This window comes from Sinocyclocheilus anshuiensis, unplaced genomic scaffold (genome assembly GCF_001515605.1).
Source record: "Sinocyclocheilus anshuiensis isolate Anshui unplaced genomic scaffold, SAMN03320099.WGS_v1.1 scaffold518, whole genome shotgun sequence".
Lineage (NCBI taxonomy): Eukaryota > Metazoa > Chordata > Actinopteri > Cypriniformes > Cyprinidae > Sinocyclocheilus > Sinocyclocheilus anshuiensis.
Genome location: NW_015544151.1, coordinates 47,865 through 66,263, shown reverse-complemented (window position 1 = coordinate 66,263; position 18,399 = coordinate 47,865). Strand labels below are relative to the sequence as shown.

Below are 18,399 nucleotides of genomic sequence, written 5' to 3'. Positions count from 1 at the left end.
CTGACCTCTGATCGACACACTGACCTCTGACCGACACTCTGACCTCTGACCGACACACTGACCTCTGATCGACACTCTGAACTCTGACCGACACTCTGACCTCTGACCGACACGCTGACCTCTGATCGACACACTCACTTCAGCCCGGCAGATCCATTAAAACAAGCAGGAATTCAGTAGATGATGTTCCTTTGAAAACACACTTGGTCATGTACAGTTTCTCTGCAGTTTTAGAGCTGGGTAATATGATATATATAGCACTGATATCTTCTGGATATCAAAAATCGTCTGGTTTTAGATCTAGATGTATAGAGTTTAGATTGTGCTCATTTATCAGTACTGCAATGACTCGAGTAAATGACTGAGCTGTCAAAGACAATTAAGAGACTTAAATACTGGTCAGTTTTGTTAATATTTTTAAATAAGAGTGAACTATTATCAATATGCAATAGTTGTTGTCAGAGTCTGGGCTGGGTGATATGGCCAAACATATTATAATGATGTTTTTTTTCCATATCATATGATATCAGTATTTACAAAAACAAAAACTTTTTGTTCACAGTTAAACTTAGAGTAAGATACTTTTTGATATAAGGCCCCATTAAATTTTATTTTATTTTCCCCTAAATTCTGGTTTTCCTTTTATTGTTTTCCTGGATTTTATAATTCAATACAATACAGTTTATCAAAAAAATGGTGAAGTTAATTAAATGAATTAATAAAACTTAATTTCATTGATCTTTTAAAATGTGAACAATTAATTTACACAAAACATTGCATTTGAGGCACAACAGAAGTGAAAAAATTAAAACATGGATGAAAGAATATCTTGGTTGTATGATATTCCCTAGAAATATTAATGTTTTTGCCACTTCTTTTAGAAGTACGTTTTAGTATACAATAGTAGTGTATTTCTGTCATAAAAGTCTGGTTTAACTTGAAGAAATTATTTTGACGGGTTGTGGGGCAGGTCTTTCAGTTTTACTTTGCTTCAGCGTGTATATGATGGTAGTTTTGTGTGAAGTAGTGATGGGAAGTTCGGATCATTTTACCGACTTCCTCCCGAGTCACATTAAAGATTCGTTCAAAATGAACGAATCGTTCAAGAACGACCCATCACTAGTGTGAAGCCACTGAAGTGACACTCAGAGTAGCTCTGGAGATGACGTTTGTGTGTTCATGTATTGAGACGCAGATGCTGAAAAGAGTTTGTGTATCAGACAAAACCATGCCATTCAGTCACACAGAGAACGTGCAGTTATTAGCCATGCTTTGACTGACTGCTGTCGTGTTGTCTAATGATGTCCAGAGCTTGTCGTTAAACAGTAAACGCTTCAGCACATGCTGCTTTATTTGACGTGATCAGAAGCGGTCATCATGTCTCTTCCAGTGTCGAGCTGTGGCCAAACGCCTGGCGATGGCAGAGAAGTCCCGCGAGACGCTGACGGAGGAGCTGAAGCTGGCTCATCAGAACACCACTCGCTTACAGGTACGGCTAGAGCAGCGCTCTCCTGACTCCGTGTGTGGTGTTGTGTTTGGCTGACACGCTCTGCTGTGCTTCAGGACGAGCTCAGCACCACCAAGAGGAGCTATGAAGACCAGCTGAGCATGATGAGCGATCACCTGTGCAGCATGAACGACACGCTCAGCAAGCAGCGCGACCAGATCGACTCGCTCAAGCTCGCCTCCAAGGTCAGAACCCCACGCTAGCGCTCACAGCCAGGCGCTGCTGCTGATCAGAGAGTGAACTTCAGTTTAAAACTCTGGAGAGGCATTGCTGAGTGGAAACGAATGCAGATGTTAGAGGAAATAAACTGTTAGCTAAACATTTTTAGCTGTTCAGCTGCTGTGATTTTGTTAAAATGTGAGTTGCTAGATTTGTCAAAATGTTTTTTTTCTGTGTCCACCAGTGATTTTCTGTGATCTTTAGACGTGTAAGAGGTCATTGTACTATAAAATACTGTTTCAGACCTCAGTTTCCTCCTCACTGGAGAATTTGCTGAAACCAGTTGCCAAAATGATTAATTTTCTACATGCTCCACATTATCAGACTGGAAACAAGCTACATCTCAAACCCATCACACCAGAAGCGCTCGTTTGTTTAGCCTCTGTTTAAAGATTTAAGAATCCAGCATCCATATTTGACTGAATTTTTAATACATTGCTGGGTAATATTATAGTTTTGAGATGAAATAAATTATGCAGTTGAGACTGGCTGTGTAGTATATATCGCTTTATGTGAATATACTGTATGCAGGTAGAGTTGGATATACTTTCAATAGTTGTATAATTTGTTATTATTTATTCATTTGAGGTATTAGTTATAGTTGTCACACTGACATGGTTAAAGGGATAGTTTAGCCCAAAATCATCATTCTGTCATAATTTACTTTAGTTTCTTGAGTTTCTTTCTTCTGTTCAACACAAAAAAGATATTTTGAAGAATGTGGGTAACCAAACAGTTGCTGGTAGCCATTAACTTCCATAGTATGGTAAAAAAAAAAAGACTATGCAAGTCAATAGGGACCATCAACTGTGTGATTAGCCATGTTCTGTTGTGTTCAGCAGAAGAGAGAAGCTCACGAGCCAGTGATGACACAATGATCATTTTTGGCTGAACGGTCCCTTCAACTCTTCACAAACAGCTGCTGCTTTTCAGTATAGAAACTAGGGCTGGGTAAAAAATATAGATTTTTTTTTGTGAAACGATATTGATTCCCAAGAATTGATTAGTCTAGCCTGTTTTCAGTTAATGAACAACATTGTAGCGTGTCTCACATCCAGTAAATGACAATAAGCTTTGTTACTTTTCATATGAAACAAGGTCTCAGATTTCAAATTCTGTCCATTTTTTTTCTACAATACTCAAAATAGCATTCTCTTTCTAACATCCATTAGTTTTTCCATTCACGGGAATAAGCACCCTAATTTTCCGATCAGATACATTTTAGTTTGTATACAGGGAAATAGACATTTATATTTCAAAGAAAATAACACTGCATACCGCTGCTCCGGGGGTAAACCTACACGTCACGGTGAGAGTTTACCTAACGAAGAGGGTGAAGAGAGTTATGGCCGCTGCTAGAACAGCAGAGAGCACAGGGGGAGAGATGCTCGTGCCGTCTATGGATTTCTTGGATATGTTGAGGTGTTAAGCATGCCCAAGCTGCCATATCTAACCCAGAGGGCTGCTCTATTTGTTCTGGTTTTCCTGCAAAACCCCGAGAAATGAGACTCAGGGTGGCAATAGCAGGAAACCAGGAGCCATGCTTCTCTCAGACTCAGCCCAGAGAGGAGACCGCTAAGCAGCCGCAGGAGCCCAGGAACTGGGTGATATTATGGATGTGCAGGCTCCTGATCTGCCACCCTCTTCGGTGATGCCCTTGTGGGTGTGACGGGGAGGATGATGATGACGATGAGGAATTATCAGGGGGATGCCATCCTCCCTTCTAACTCACCTCATCTCGAGTGGGGACTGCCATCTTCGTTTTTCAGATCGAAAGTTACTCTGAGAACTAATCCGGCTTTTGTTCCTAAGGTCAGGGACACAACAGGAGCAATCATATTGGTGGAATTGTTAACGTTTTCTTCATCAGAGGAAGAGTGATTACACTCGTCTCTTGGGCTGATAATCACAGAGAGAGACCTATTTCATGTTAGCGGTGGTAAATGCGATTGTAATGTGTTACAAAGAAACAAATTTGCAGCCTCCACCGGGACTTCACGCTCTCTCCACGAGAGGAATGGCTACTTCCTGGGCTCTGTTCAGGAGAGTTTCTGTTCGCTGGGTGTCACTGCACACATTTGTGCGATATTACAGATTTGATGTGACAGTCATCTCTGGCTGATTTAGTGCTTGGAGTGATATTTAATACGCTTGATTCAGGTCATTCTCACATTTTTATATTTCAGAAGGGAGGTATATCAGCTCACCACTCTTCTTGCAGTCTGCACAGAGCAGAAGATATGCAGAGAATGATGCCGTGGGTTATATACCAGCGATTGGTCTGACAACCATGCTGTAATTGTTCGGTCACCGCTGAGGCATTCCCATAGTGAGATCCCAAACGGATGTTATCAGAGAACCGAGGCTACACGAGTAAGCTAACGTTTAATGCGGAGTGACAGATCGCTGTAGCGCCGCAGTTCAACAGAAGTGGCAGCGCGAGGTGCACGCGAACGGATCGATGACTTCGCTTTAGTACCAGTTACAGCACAAAATAAACATGAATGAACATCCGAAGGTATTAAAAGTATCCTGTCTCATATAATCCCTCAATCAGAGTTTCAACCACGGAAATACGTCAATATAACAGCTTTTTAAACATGTCACGTAACGTCACATTTAACTCAGAAAAAACATATTCAGTGACTTTAGTCAGCTAGAAAATCCACTTTAGAGAGGAGCATTTTGCTGAATGCACCATATAATATATTCATTATTTTTACTTTATTTTACTGTTCTTCAATATTTAGTTTTTTTTTTCATATTTTAACAAATCTGTCAAGTTTTTGACAACTACCATTTAAAAATGTATTATTTCAAAAAACAAATTGGAGTAGAAATATAACTGTGTAATTGTATAGTTTGTATTATAACTTTATTATTATAAAAAATTAATTGAGTCTACTTTAAGTGTTTGTGTACGAATCAGTTCATTTTAACCTTCAATATTATAGTAATGTAGTACCAACTGACTCCACTGTATAATTTACAGCATTAGTTGAGAGGTGTACTGTACCTGATATAAATCCAAAATCGATATTGAATCAAATCAGAATCCGATTGAATTGCAGTCGTGAAAATTGTGTCAATACCCAGTCCTAATAGAAACACGGTTTTGATTAAAAGACTCATCTGTAATAATTAAACTTTTCTAAATCTGATGTTTGAATGAGGCATTGAGTGAAATCTGAACTCTGTTTTGCTGGACTCTTGCAGGGAAACTCCAAGAAGAACAAGAGCCGATAATGTGGACGTCTGTCTCAGTGACGGCGAACATTCCCACACCAAACACCAGACATGTGACGTGACAGGAAGCAGCTGATCTCCAGAGGAACCGTGTGTGTGAGAGTGAGTGAGTGAGTGAGTGTGAGTGAGTGTGTGTGTGTGTGTGTGAGAGAGAGAGTGAGTGTGAGAGTGAGTGAGTGTGTGTGAGAGAGTGCGAGTGAGTGAGTGTGAGAGAGTGCGAGTGAGTGAGTGTGTGTGAGAGAGCGAGTGAGTGAGTGTGTGTGAGAGAGCGTGCATGAGTGTGTGTGTGTGTGTGTGTGTGTGTGTGTGTGTGTGAGAGTGTGAGAGCGAGTGTGTGAGTGAGTGAGTGTGTGAGTGAGTGTGAGAGTGAGTGTGTGTGTGCGAGTGAGTGAGTGAGTGAGTGTGTGAGTGAGAGTGCGAGTGAGTGAGAGTGCGAGTGAGTGTGAGTGAGAGCGTGAGAGTGAGTGTGTGTGTGTGTGAGAGAGAGAGTCAGAGTGAGTGTATGTGTGTGTGAGAGAGCGTGAGAGAGTGAGTGAGTGTGTGAGAGAGTGAGTGTGTGTGAGAGTGAGAGTGAGTGTGTGTGTGTGTGTGAGCGTGAGAGTGAGTGTGTGAGAGTGAGCATGAGAGTGAGTGTGTGTGAGAGAGTGTGAGAGCATGAGAGTGAGTGTGTGTGTGTGAGAGAGTGTGAGAGAGCGTGAGAGTGAGTGTGTGTGTGAGAGAGTGTGAGTGTGAGAGAGTGTGAGTGTGAGAGAGTGTGAGAGTGAGTGTGTGAGAGAGAGAGTGAGTGTGTGTGAGAGTGAGAGTGAGCATGAGAGTGAGTGTGTGTGTGTGTGTGTGTGTGAGAGAGCGTGAGAGTGTGAGAGCGTGAGTGTGTGAGAGTGAGAGTGAGTGTGTGTGAGAGTGAGAGTGAGTGTGTGTGTGAGAGTGTGTGTGCGTGTGTGTGTGTGTGTGTGTGAGAGTGTGAGAGAGAGAGTGTGTGGGTGTGTGTGGGAGAGAGAGAGAGAGAGAGACGGGGAGAGAGAGAGAGAGAGAGAGAGAGAGAGCATGTGTCTGTCTGTGTGTGTGTGTGTGTGTGAGAGAGTGGGTGGGTGTGTGTGTGTGTGTGTGTGTGTGTGTGTGTGTGTGTGTGAGTGAGAGAGAGAGTGTGAGAGTGAGTGTGTGTGAGAGTGTGAGAGTGGGTGTGTGAGTGAGTGTGAGTGTGTGTTTAGTGTAATTACAGCGCCTGTTTCTCCTTACACAAGATGTTGTTTGTTAGAGAAAGCATGCCTCATACACACACTCCTACACACTCAAGTCTGTTTTAATTCTGCAGAGAAGCGTGTGTGATTAATTCAGAGGTAAAATCATGGTAAACCTGTGTGCTTTTTTCCAAACAAATATACTGAAGAAATCGTCTGGATGAGAAGGGTCCGTGTGAATGAACACATTGAATCCACAGTGATTTTCCTCCGGAAATAAACCATGTTTTTATGCACTAAATCTGTTGTGGTTGTCTAGAGTTCATGAAGTCATATATCACAGATTATTGTGCAGTAGAGTATGATGTGACTCTGTCGCTGAATCTCTTGAGTGCTCTGATAGCTGATGAAGGGCAGCATGAGTGTCACGATCTTCTCATCTTAGGCTCTTATTTCTCTTTATATGGATCTGTTTAGCAGCACAATGTACTGGATTCAACCCAAATCAAGACAATAAAGCTATAAACTCAGCCATTTTGCCTTCAGTTTTTTATTTTCAGAATTAATTTCACAAGCCCACTGTTTATCTTAAGAGGACTAAACACAAGACTAAAAATAAAAAAAAGTTTTGTGGAGCGGAAGTTCTTCCAAATGTCGACTCCTGCTAACGGCGGAGGATAAGCTCATGAATATTAATTAGGTCGCGCTGAAGGAGGATGTGCGCTTATGAATATTGATGTACGCTGAAGGCTTCCCAGAGAGCAAAATGACTCCGGAGCGGATCCGCCGCGGAGTCACCACAAGCTCCGGAACGGATCCGCAAAACGGGTCCGTATCGGAGTCCACTTGCACAGCGCAACGGATCCGGAACAGATAAGGATTACGGATCCGGATCCGGTCCAGAACCTACCCGTATCCGCTAATATAGCGGTTCATCCGGCCCGGATCCGATCTGGACCCGTTCATAGAGCGTGAGTGTGTGTGTGTGAGAGAGTGAGTGAGCATGAGAGTGTGTGTGTGTGTGTGTGTGAGAGAGCGTGAGAGTGAGTGTGTGTGTGAGAGTGAGTGTGTGTGAGAGTGAGAGTGAGTGTGTGTGTGTGTGAGTGTGAGAGAGCGTGAGAGTGAGTGTGTGAGATCCGGCCCGGATCCGATCTGGACCCGTTCATTATGTGGGTCTATACCTTATTTAAAATGGGTAATCTGGCCAAAACTAGCAATGGAAATACCTCAAATAGAGCCAACAAACATTATATAGACTAGACTGTTCTATAACAGTGTAATATGTCTCCCTTTATTAATATTAATAAACCACAACAAAATCATTCAAAACTTGAAAAAAATCGAAACTTTCTTTGGCCAGTAATAATGAAACAATCTATAAAAAGTAGGTAATTACAAGCATATTTGAAAAGTATTCTTACCGAGTTCAGTCTTCTTCAACCTGGCCGGCCGCAGCTTCTGCACTCTGAGGAGGATTTCTGAGACGCACCGGTTAAAAACAAAACAAAAAAACCCGTGTTCGGATGCTAATCCGCGCCGTGTCCATCATGAGTCCGCTAGCTGACAGCGCGCTGTCCGGAGGCGGGGCAGATTCTGGGCGAATGACCGCACAGAGTCTGACAGTACAGCGGACCCGCCCGGAGTCTGTTGCTATCAGGGTTATTCGTGAATATTAATTAGGTTGTGTTGAGGTTGATTGGTGCTCTCCCGTGCCTCATGAATATTAAGGCAATCGGCAGAATCCGCTTCCCGTTTGGGATGTTTTGGCTGGAGTCGCGTCCGCTCCATTTATTTCTGCCATCTTGAGAAAATACCGTCCGCGCCGGACCACACATCTAAAACCATGAGGTGACTAAATATCTCTCTCACACACACACAACCACTGTTTCCACTTGTTTGTCGTTGTTTTGTGTAGTTATACAGTTGTTGCAAACAAAGCGCCAGCGCGAATGAACCACAAACCCGAAGCTCATCTGAATCCGTGTTTAACATTCACTGCGAGCAAGATTATACCTCCTAACCTTTACAGATGTTTTCCAGAGTTCACCGAGTTCTTTCTACGCTATTTCCTCTAGTGAACATTATTCTGTCCTCGTAAATGTGACCGCTTTAAGTCGGTTTGTTGAGTTGTCAGCTAATAATAATATTATTATTATTATTATTATTATTAGTGAGCTGTGTGCGATGTTGAGTTATTTTGCAGCACATCAGTGAAAGAGGGAAAGATAGCTGCTTATGGCAAGCCGTAGTAACATTTAATCTATAAGCCTTACTGAGTACCTTATGAATAAGTACTAGTACTTAATGGAAAAGATACTAGTATCTAAAAAATAGGTACTAGTACCATGAAAATAGATACTAGTACGGTTTATAGATTAAATGTTAAAACAGCTTGCCATATGCTGCTGGCATCATCTAACGTTCAAACCATCAATCAAACCATCTCAGAACTAGATGATGCCAGGATTACAGACCAGTTAGTCACCATCCTCTGAATCTGGAGAAGAGCACACATTATAACTCATTCACCATTATACAAGTGAAGAAGAGAGAAACATCTGTTTGGTGGATCGAGGCTGTTTCTGGAGAAGCATAAACTCACACATTTCAGGTCATATAATCAGGTTAGCTTTGACCTAACATTATCACATTGAATTAAATGGTATAATCTTGTACCACACTGATATAAAAATGCAAAGAAAAAGAAAATATATTCAATTTGTTGATATTGACAACATAAACTGCATTAAACATTATATTACGCCAAGGTTTCCCAAACTTGGGTTCGTAAAGGAACTGCAGGGGCTTTATGAGTTTAATGAAAAGCTAATAATGAATTCAATCACAGAAATGAAAAATAGCATCAATCAAAATAAAATGCATAAAATATTTTATTTGTTTACGTGCATGTCATGTGACCATTTACCAACGTCAGAGAGCCGTGAACATGCAAATGTGATACTTAATTATTAAAATATTGCCTTCAGATCTCAGGGTACTTCAAATACATATAATGGGTGAAAGAGATGCGACTGACAAAACAAGTTTGGGAATCCCTGCATTACATGTACATAAGAAATAACATGAATTTGTGCGTTTTAATGTGTTTGACTTCCAAAGACATAGTAATATAGTTCAAATAAAAATGTATATGTTCATCAGTAGTTGATGCAATGTTGAAATGCTGAGAAAACATGTAATTAAATAAAATGTAAGTGATTTTTGAAAATCCGTTGCTCAAAAGCTGTGTGGCCTCTCAGTTTTCTGTGTAATTATAGTCATCTGACTAGTGACTGGTCTTTGTGTGAATGTCCACAAAACTGGAAGACTTTCTGAGTGTATTTAAGTGGTATTTTAGAAAGCAACATTTAAGATGAAAAAGAGGAATTGGGGAGAATCGATACATTATGAATAATTTATTGCTATTGTGTGAATATGTAATCATGTAATACATTTTAAAAGTAACTAGTCTGATTACGAGTATTTCAAAATGTAATTTAATCAAATTACAAGTACTTAATTGTTTTGATCTGATTACGTAATCCAGATTACATGTAGATTTATAATGTTCAGGAACCGTGTTATAAATAAGTTTGTTTGGATTTGGAAGCCCAAACAAAGGGGTTTGGGAGCTGGGGTGGACGGCCATGACGACAGGACGCTACTAAAGCAGCTGCTCTTCTTCTCCTTCTTCTCCTCCTCCTTCTTCTTCTTCTTCTTCTTCTTCTTCTCCAGCACAGCTCAACCAGGCCACACCCGTGGGTGGAGATTATTTAAAGAAGTGACATTGTGACTTCACAATATCTGGAAGAAGCGCTGTAGTCCAAACGAGCAGTTTATTGTAGTTCTTGGAAAGTGTTTTGTTAAAGAGAATATCTCCTTTTAGAGTGGACTTTGAGCTTTGTAATCTTGCAGATTTTTTTTTATGCTCAAACAGCAACAATACACACTAAAGTTGAAAAAGTGAAAAAGCATAATGGGACCCCTTTAATGAACTGACCGATCATGCAGAATATTAAGTACTACATAATCAACAATATAAACAAGCATTTCTGTTTGCGAGGTTTGACACCCTGGGTGTGTAAAGGGTCTCATAACGTGACCCACACGCGTGTGAATGTGCTGCAGGGCAAAGGGCTGCTGTTTCCTGTGTTTATTCATTTGATTCTGTCATGCACAAGACAGTTAGGAAGCTCTGGAGCCGGTCAAAGAGACTCACACTATTGCTTTAAGTTCAGCTGCAGCCTTCAATATTTCTACCCTTTCGACTAAGATGCCCCATAATTAATGCATCCCATAATAATGTCTGTGTGCCCTCTCTCTGCAGAATCAGAGCATCCTGTGTGTCCACTAGTCAACATATAGTAGAAACAGTCAGGCTGGTTTGAAACTCATTCAGATTTGTAAGTACCTTATTAGTGTCTGTCTATTTCTGCAGAAGATTGCGCGTACAAGAAGAGTAAAGCAATGTGCTCAACGAATCATCCAGCCAACTGGGTTACGTTTGACGATGAAGGGACGACCTTCTCCTCACCCCAGAAATCCCTGCGCTCTCCTACATCAAACTCAGGTTCAGTACCTCGGCCTAACGGGTTGAAACTTGTTCTGCCATCCCTGGGAAGTGAATCATGGAGCTTCAGCTCTGCCATCGAATCCCCTTCCATGGATTTCAGCCTCAATGGGAGTTCATGTGTGCCCAGAAACACTCCTCTGCACACTCCGGCGGGTCCGTCTCCCTTACATTACGCTCCTCAGGAGCAGCCGGACTTCTCCAGCAGTCTGTCCAGCTTCTCTCAGAGAGACTCCATGAAGCTGCCTGAAGGCTCTGCTTCTCTCAATGCACCCTGTGATGAGCCAGGCCATTTTAACCCCTTCTGGGAGGAAGCTGAGCATAAACGAGTGTCCTGGACCTCATCGTCCGACTCAGACTCTGGACCCAGTTTGCCCCGTTTCTTCATCCGTTCCAAGGACGGCAACGAGCCGCCCCAAGACCACCTTCAGTACTCCTACTCCTACATATGCCATAAACTAGAACAGCTGAGAACAGAGGAGAACCAGCAGGAAGGTGATGATGGGAAACCGGAAAAGGAGAAGCGACCTTCAGGCTTAGGTGTTGTGAAAGATCAAGCGATGAACAGGACTCGGTCTGCCTTCGTCCCGCAGGGATTGTTCCTCAGTCAGAGGAGACACGGTTGGTCCTTGATGCTTCGGATCCCAGAGAAGAAGAACCGCATGTCCTCGCGCCAGTGGGGTCCCATATACCTGCAGCTGCTGCCCGGAGCGCTGCTGCAGCTCTTTTATGAGAAGGGCTTGGAGAAACCCTTCAAAGAGTTCCAGCTGCATGCCTACTGCGCTCTCTCGGGTCCGAAGCTCGAGAGTTACGGCGAGCCGCGCAAGATCGCCACGCTGAAGGTCGAGCATGTGTCGTACGTCGAGAGAAAGCGCTATCACCCCAAACATGAGGTGACCCACGAACCAGAAGTGGAGCAACTCTTGAAGTTCGGCACCACAGAATACGGAGACATGGAGGACTTGCTGGTGTCCATAGAAGAAGAGCTCCTGCGGTTACCAGTGCCGCACCAGCAGCACAAACACTATGAAGAGCAGGAGCTGTCCTTGCAGATATCTGACCGCGTCTGGATGCGACAGAATAAGGACGGCGCTGTTCTCGAGTGCACGGCCATTACACAAATTCACTGTCTCGCCTTCTTGAACGGGGCGGCTGAGTGCTTCCTAGCTCTGAATGACCTGGGGCTTCTCAGACAAGCTCCTGCGTACGCCTCTGATGAGGACGAGGAGGTCTGGATGGAGATCGCAGACTACCATTTCCATCGGTGTGTCAGAGAGGCAGAGTTTGTAGACAAGCGGCTGATTAAGTTCTGTCCTCCGGACGCTTGTCGAGTGGAGCTGGTGCGCTACAGGACGGTGTCGCTCCACTGCGGGGAGCCCCCGCTCTCTGTTAAAGCCCTGGTGACTGTGCAGGGCGCCTGCGTCGAGCTCCAGGTCTTCCTCAACGTCTTGTCCGGGTTCCCATCGCCTACAGAGACGGTCTGTGAAAACGTTGTGCTTCAGGTGCCGTTCCCGGGCGACTGGGTCAAAGTGCCCAACAGCATGTCGCTGCTGCGGCAGAAGTCTCTGAAGGCTCGCATGAACAGAAACACATGTCTGGGCTCAGCGCATGTGGCCGAGTCTCAGTCTGTGATGCACGTGTCTGTCGGCACGGTCAAATATGAGAACGTGCATCGAGCCGTCGTGTGGAGAATCGAGCGGCTTCCTCCCAAGAACATGGGTAAGAAAACACAACACAACTCCCTATTTGAATATCAGTGGTGGATATATTATCATAGGTTAAAGAAAAATATATACATTATATACACAGGACATTATAATTTTATCTCAGTGAGGTAAAGTTTTTGAGTCAGGACCGCAGATAGAATCAGATGACTGCACTGCAGACATCATAACAGTCCAAGGGGTTTTGACACTAAGGAAGGAAATGATGGGAATAGTAATAATTATTTGTTTACAGTGCCCGTTGTCACAGTAAAATATACCAATTAAGTAAATAATCTTCAACTTCAGATTAACTTTTTAAAAATAATGTACTTAACTTGTAATGAAGCAACTTATGCATGACAAATGAAGATCAAAGTTGGGTTGCTTAAATTGTAATTTAAAAGAATTTAAACCCTGTAACAAAGTCAGACTGAATTGTTTTGAGCGACTCATTAAACCAGTAACATTCTCTTAGATGAGCTTTTGGACGTATCCGAGCCATGTTGAGCTGGGTTAACAACAGAACCATCTTGTTTTGGAAATGACCGACAAACTGAAAACTGATAGTGAATTCATATACTGAGAGTGTTTGGATTGACCCAAGGAGCTCACTAATGGAGCAAACAATAACTAAATCTTTCCAGTTTCCAGCCTCTGCCAGCATTTTCGATCATTTTCACAAAAACAAAACATCCCCCAGAATATTTTGTTGTATGAATATCTGAACATGCAACAGAGTAATTGCTGCTGATCAGAGGAAAAATGATCTGATCTGGGACAAACTAATAGAAAAAAACATAAGCAAATATATACATTTAAACAGAACTAGTTCACTAAAAAACTGTTTAGAAGAACCGTTTTGTGTACATGAATTAGACTTATAAATTGCATTTCTCTATATTTTTCTTATGAGAAGTGTATTAGAAACCATCTAGTTTTTTACTGGATTGCTGAACCTGCATTATAGGCTGGGGTTCACCTCATCACCATTACACACAACACATATATAAGGTCTGTAGATCAGAACTATAGGCAAAAGTCATGTAGACGACGTGTTTGTGAGGATAATAGAGGAAACTGATGGTGTTATTTGTGGAAAGCTAAAGACTGACTGCTGAACTCACAAACACCGTCGCCTTCAGTCAGTTCTAGAGGGATCTGCTCTTGATATTTGGTGTCTCACTGATAGTTTGTTACTGCTGCTAGTAACACAGTGCTGGTCATCTCAGGTGAGGCTCAGAGCAATGGAAGGGTCTTATTTGGTCATTCATGTGTGGGTAAATCTCACAGGTTTTGTGACTGTCTTCTCCGTAGCTCTGGAGCAGCCTCAGTCGTTGGCGTGTAAGCTGGAGCTGGCGTCAGATCAGGAGATTCCCGCCGACTGGCTCCCGTTTGTCAGGGTTGAGTGTGAGGTGGCAGATGCGGTGGCGTCCCACACGCGCGTGAAATCTGTGGGCATCGAAAGTGACGTTCAGCCGCAGAAACACCTGAGCAGCAGGGCACACTACCACTGCCAGGTACAGAAAGCTTACACATCACATGCACCGTGGCATTTCATAGTGGGTACTGCTTCAGCATTGCCTCTTTTTGCTAAAATATTCAGTCATTTACTCTGTGTTGAAGGTGGAGATTGAGAAGAAGCTGATTGAGGCTGAGTCGGTGAAGCAGTCAAGCTGCGCGGCACAGTGATGATGGAGGACGCGGATCACTGTGTTCATGTCGCTCACTACAATGAAATCACAGATTCCTTTTTATTATTGTCATTATTTTTCTACCATCATTTCTCATGTAGAATTCACACTCCAATATGCCACACATCTTGTACCATTAAGTAAACAAATGTTTATTAACCGTGAGAATAATGCAACTTTATATATAAATGTATTTTTCCAGAGTATTTTAATATCTTTAATGGTCTTATCCAATGAGTTATAATATTGCTGCACTTTACAATTCTCACCCCATTTTAGATTTGTACGGGACTGTAAAAATATGGGAACATGCGCATACATACAGATAATATGCACCTGTCTGACAAATGTTTGCAAAAGATACATTTTACTCATAAGCCCTGAGACTGTCAGGTGTGCACTAGGATAGTTTGGGGCAAGCAGAGGAGAATTTATTTTCCCACAAGACACTTGATCTGAATGTGCATGTGACAGTCTCGGGGCTTTTGCTGCAAGTGCAACTTAAGGGCCTGTAGTGTGCGATTGCTTAGAATGGTTATTAACTTACGCTTATGCATTTACCATTATTTATGTGGTTTCATGAAGTTATATTGTCCTAAGAAGAGAGTGCATAATAAATAAAAGCCTGTTTGTTCACTCTCATCTCTACTGATTCATCACTCTCTGACACGTTAAAACATTCACCTCAGTTTTCATATTGAGTATGGTTTTACTATACTCTGACATTAATATTTATGGACAGTCCCTAGAACAGTGTTGGTAAATTGTCAGCAATGCCATAATACTGAATGATTATCATATTCATAGTATTTATGGTATGTTTTTAGTGATTGTCTCTCATTAGAGGCTTTGTTGAGAGTGCAGGGGAAATACGACTGCTTTTCTTTAAAGGTGCACTAAGCAATAAGCAATATTTGAAAAACGCTTTTGACCACAGTGTCGGACCGAGTCCCAAAACACACTTGTAGCCAATCAGCAGTAAGGGGGCGTGTCTTGTAATGATAGAGAGAGAAAAGAGCGCTCCGTTTGAGTGCACAGGACGGATATTAGCAGATCGACTATAGATAGTAACATTCTCTTAGATGAGCTTTTGGACGTATCCGAGCCATGTTGAGCTGGGTTAACAACAGAACCATCTTGTTTTGGAAATGACCGACAAACTGAAAACTGATAGTGAATTCATATACTGAGAGTGTTTGGATTGACCCAAGGAGCTCACTAATGGAGCAAACAATAACTAAATCTTTCCAGTTTCCAGCCTCTGCCAGCATTTTCGATCATTTTCACAAAAACAAAACATCCCCCAGAATATTTTGTTGTATGAATATCTGAACATGCAACAGAGTAATTGCTGCTGATCAGAGGAAAAATGATCTGATCTGGGACAAACTAATAGAAAAAAACATAAGCAAATATATACATTTAAACAGAACTAGTTCACTAAAAAACTGTTTAGAAGAACCGTTTTGTGTACATGAATTAGACTTATAAATTGCATTTCTCTATATTTTTCTTATGAGAAGTGTATTAGAACCCATCTAGTTTTTTACTGGATTGCTGAACCTGCATTATAGGCTGGGGTTCACCTCATCACCATTACACACAACACACATATAAGGTCTGTAGATCAGAATTATAGGCAAAAGTCATGTAGACGACGTGTTTGTGAGGATAATAGAGGAAACTGATGGTGTTATTTGTGGAAAGCTAAAGACTGACTGCTGAACTCACAAACACCGTCGCCTTCAGTCGGTTCTAGAGGGATCTGCTCTTGATATTTGGTGTCTCACTGATAGTTTGTTACTGCTGCTAGTAACACACAGTGCTGGTCATCTCAGGTGAGGCTCAGAGCAATGGAAGGGTCTTATTTGGTCATTCATGTGTGGGTAAATCTCACAGGTTTTGTGACTGTCTTCTCCGTAGCTCTGGAGCAGCCTCAGTCGTTGGCGTGTAAGCTGGAGCTGGCGTCAGATCAGGAGATTCCCGCCGACTGGCTCCCGTTTGTCAGGGTTGAGTGTGAGGTGGCAGATGCGGTGGCGTCCCACACGCGCGTGAAATCTGTGGGCATCGAAAGTGACGTTCAGCCGCAGAAACACCTGAGCAGCAGGGCACACTACCACTGCCAGGTACAGAAAGCTTACACATCACATGCACCGTGGCATTTCATAGTGGGTACTGCTTCAGCATTGCCTCTTTTTGCTAAAATATTCAGTCATTTACTCTGTGTTGAAGGTGGAGATTGAGAAGAAGCTGATTGAGGCTGAGTCGGTGAAGCAGTCAAGCTGCGCGGCACAGTGATGATGGAGGACGCGGATCACTGTGTTCATGTCGCTCACTACAATGAAATCACAGATTCCTTTTTATTATTGTCATTATTTTTCTACCATCATTTCTCATGTAGAATTCACACTCCAATATGCCACACATCTTGTACCATTAAGTAAACAAATGTTTATTAACCGTGAGAATAATGCAACTTTATATATAAATGTATTTTTCCAGAGTATTTTAATATCTTTAATGGTCTTATCCAATGAGTTATAATATTGCTGCACTTTACAATTCTCACCCCATTTTAGATTTGTACGGGACTGTAAAAATATGGGAACATGCGCATACATACAGATAATATGCACCTGTCTGACAAATGTTTGCAAAAGATACATTTTACTCATAAGCCCTGAGACTGTCAGGTGTGCACTAGGATAGTTTGGGGCAAGCAGAGGAGAATTTATTTTCCCACAAGACACTTGATCTGAATGTGCATGTGACAGTCTCGGGGCTTTTGCTGCAAGTGCAACTTAAGGGCCTGTAGTGTGCGATTGCTTAGAATGGTTATTAACTTACGCTTATGCATTTACCATTATTTATGTGGTTTCATGAAGTTATATTGTCCTAAGAAGAGAGTGCATAATAAATAAAAGCCTGTTTGTTCACTCTCATCTCTACTGATTCATCACTCTCTGACACGTTAAAACATTCACCTCAGTTTTCATATTGAGTATGGTTTTACTATACTCTGACATTAATATTTATGGACAGTCCCTAGAACAGTGTTGGTAAATTGTCAGCAATGCCATAATACTGAATGATTATCATATTCATAGTATTTATGGTATGTTTTTAGTGATTGTCGCTCATTAGAGGCTTTGTTGAGAGTGCAGGGGAAATACGACTGCTTTTCTTTAAAGGTGCACTAAGCAATAAGCAATATTTGAAAAACGCTTTTGACCACAGTGTCGGACCGAGTCCCAAAACACACTTGTAGCCAATCAGCAGTAAGGGGGCGTGTCTTGTAATGATAGAGAGAGAAAAGAGCGCTCCGTTTGAGTGCACAGGACGGATATTAGCAGATCGACTATAGATAGAGAGAGATGGCAGATAAAGAGGAAAATGTCAGAGAAACAAAACATTAAAATAAGGGTTACGATCAGGCAAGAGGATCCGCGTAAATATCGGAGCAGCGTTCCAGCAGTGGAGAGAACTCAAGGAGCGGGAAGGGCTCGGATCAGACGCCGAGGTTGCGTTGTTTTTTCTTGATAGGTGAGTAATGTTGATTTTAACGTGTTTGTTTTGGTGCTTTCAAATATCAATATTGTTTGGCACAAATTGCTTAGTGCACATTTAAATCTGTTTTTTAGACTTCAAACTGCAGAATTAAACTTTTTGGTGCAAAGATTCACAGAAAGGTTTTTTTGTTCAAACTTTGGATGAATGTTGAGTTGATCTGCAGCATAGATGAGGCGGGTGCAGCGGTCGGTGGAGGAGAAACATCACAAATCCACTGCCAAAACTCATATTAAAACATGCTTCCTCATGTAGCTGTCAAATAAACCTGCCATATATTATATTATGTATATGCTGTAAGCTCCTTGACAAATTGCTTTTGTTTCTCTTTAGTAAGTCGCTTTGGATAAACGTGTCTGCTAAAGGCATACATGTAAATGCAATACTAACCCTAACCAAGGGTTTTCTGGTTAGCAAGGCCCTGTTATCCTTGCTGCTGGATGCTATGTTTATCTAGTTGTAAAACAGCAATCAAAAGTATATATATTTCTGTCATGACAACTCTCGGAGGGATTGGCATGGTAATGTACATGACTTGTCTTGACGGAATAGATCTGCTATGCTGCTGCTGTGACAGAGCAAGTACCAAGACTTACTACTGCCAAAACATGAAGGTGAAGTGAGGCGACCCATACTCGGAATTTGTGCTCTGCATTTAACCCATCCAAGTGCACACACACAGTAGTGAACACACACCCAGAGCAGTAGGCAGCAA

At 42.1% G+C, this 18,399-nt stretch overlaps 3 protein-coding genes across 4 annotated transcripts in view; all 3 read left to right on the top strand.

Moving 5' to 3' along the window:
* ppp1r21 (protein phosphatase 1, regulatory subunit 21) overlaps nt 1-5,125 on the top strand; it is a 23,593-nt gene extending 18,468 nt beyond the window's left edge. The window contains exons 9-11 of the mRNA XM_016495008.1: nt 1,391-1,489; nt 1,564-1,692; nt 4,943-5,125. Of these exons, the coding sequence (XP_016350494.1) occupies nt 1,391-1,489; nt 1,564-1,692; nt 4,943-4,972 (258 nt within the window). The 3' untranslated portion in view covers nt 4,973-5,125. The remainder of the gene's footprint in view (nt 1-1,390; nt 1,490-1,563; nt 1,693-4,942) is intronic.
* A 2,456-nt stretch (nt 5,126-7,581) lies between these two features.
* ston1 (stonin 1) lies at nt 7,582-14,744 on the top strand. 2 transcript variants are annotated; one of them, XM_016495005.1, is made up of 4 exons: nt 7,582-7,998; nt 10,592-12,439; nt 13,741-13,943; nt 14,050-14,744. In XM_016495005.1, exons 2-4 carry the CDS (start codon nt 10,618-10,620, stop codon nt 14,113-14,115), a joined length of 2,091 nt encoding a protein of 696 aa, XP_016350491.1. In that variant the 5' UTR covers nt 7,582-7,998; nt 10,592-10,617; the 3' UTR covers nt 14,116-14,744. The 2 variants fall into 2 exon arrangements, with proteins under 2 accessions (XP_016350491.1, XP_016350490.1); XM_016495004.1 differs by having other exon boundaries at nt 10,589-12,439.
* A 1,178-nt stretch (nt 14,745-15,922) lies between these two features.
* LOC107695190 (stonin-1-like) lies at nt 15,923-17,083 on the top strand. The gene is made up of 2 exons (XM_016495007.1): nt 15,923-16,243; nt 16,350-17,083. Exons 1-2 carry the CDS (start codon nt 15,971-15,973, stop codon nt 16,413-16,415), a joined length of 339 nt encoding a protein of 112 aa, XP_016350493.1. The 5' UTR covers nt 15,923-15,970; the 3' UTR covers nt 16,416-17,083.
* The last annotated feature ends 1,316 nt before the right edge of the window (nt 17,084-18,399 follow it).

Excerpts from the sequence above, each read along its gene's own strand:
- LOC107695190 (XM_016495007.1), top strand. The coding sequence starts at position 15,971 with ATGGAAGGGTCTTATTTGGTCATTCATGTGTGGGTAAATCTCACAGGT. Across the intron at positions 16,244-16,349 it reads GGGCACACTACCACTGCCAG|GTGGAGATTGAGAAGAAGCT; the intron begins GTACAGAAAGCT and ends TCTGTGTTGAAG.
- ston1 (XM_016495005.1), top strand. The coding sequence starts at position 10,618 with ATGTGCTCAACGAATCATCCAGCCAACTGGGTTACGTTTGACGATGAA. Across the intron at positions 12,440-13,740 it reads GCTTCCTCCCAAGAACATGG|CTCTGGAGCAGCCTCAGTCG; the intron begins GTAAGAAAACAC and ends TCTTCTCCGTAG. Across the intron at positions 13,944-14,049 it reads GGGCACACTACCACTGCCAG|GTGGAGATTGAGAAGAAGCT; the intron begins GTACAGAAAGCT and ends TCTGTGTTGAAG.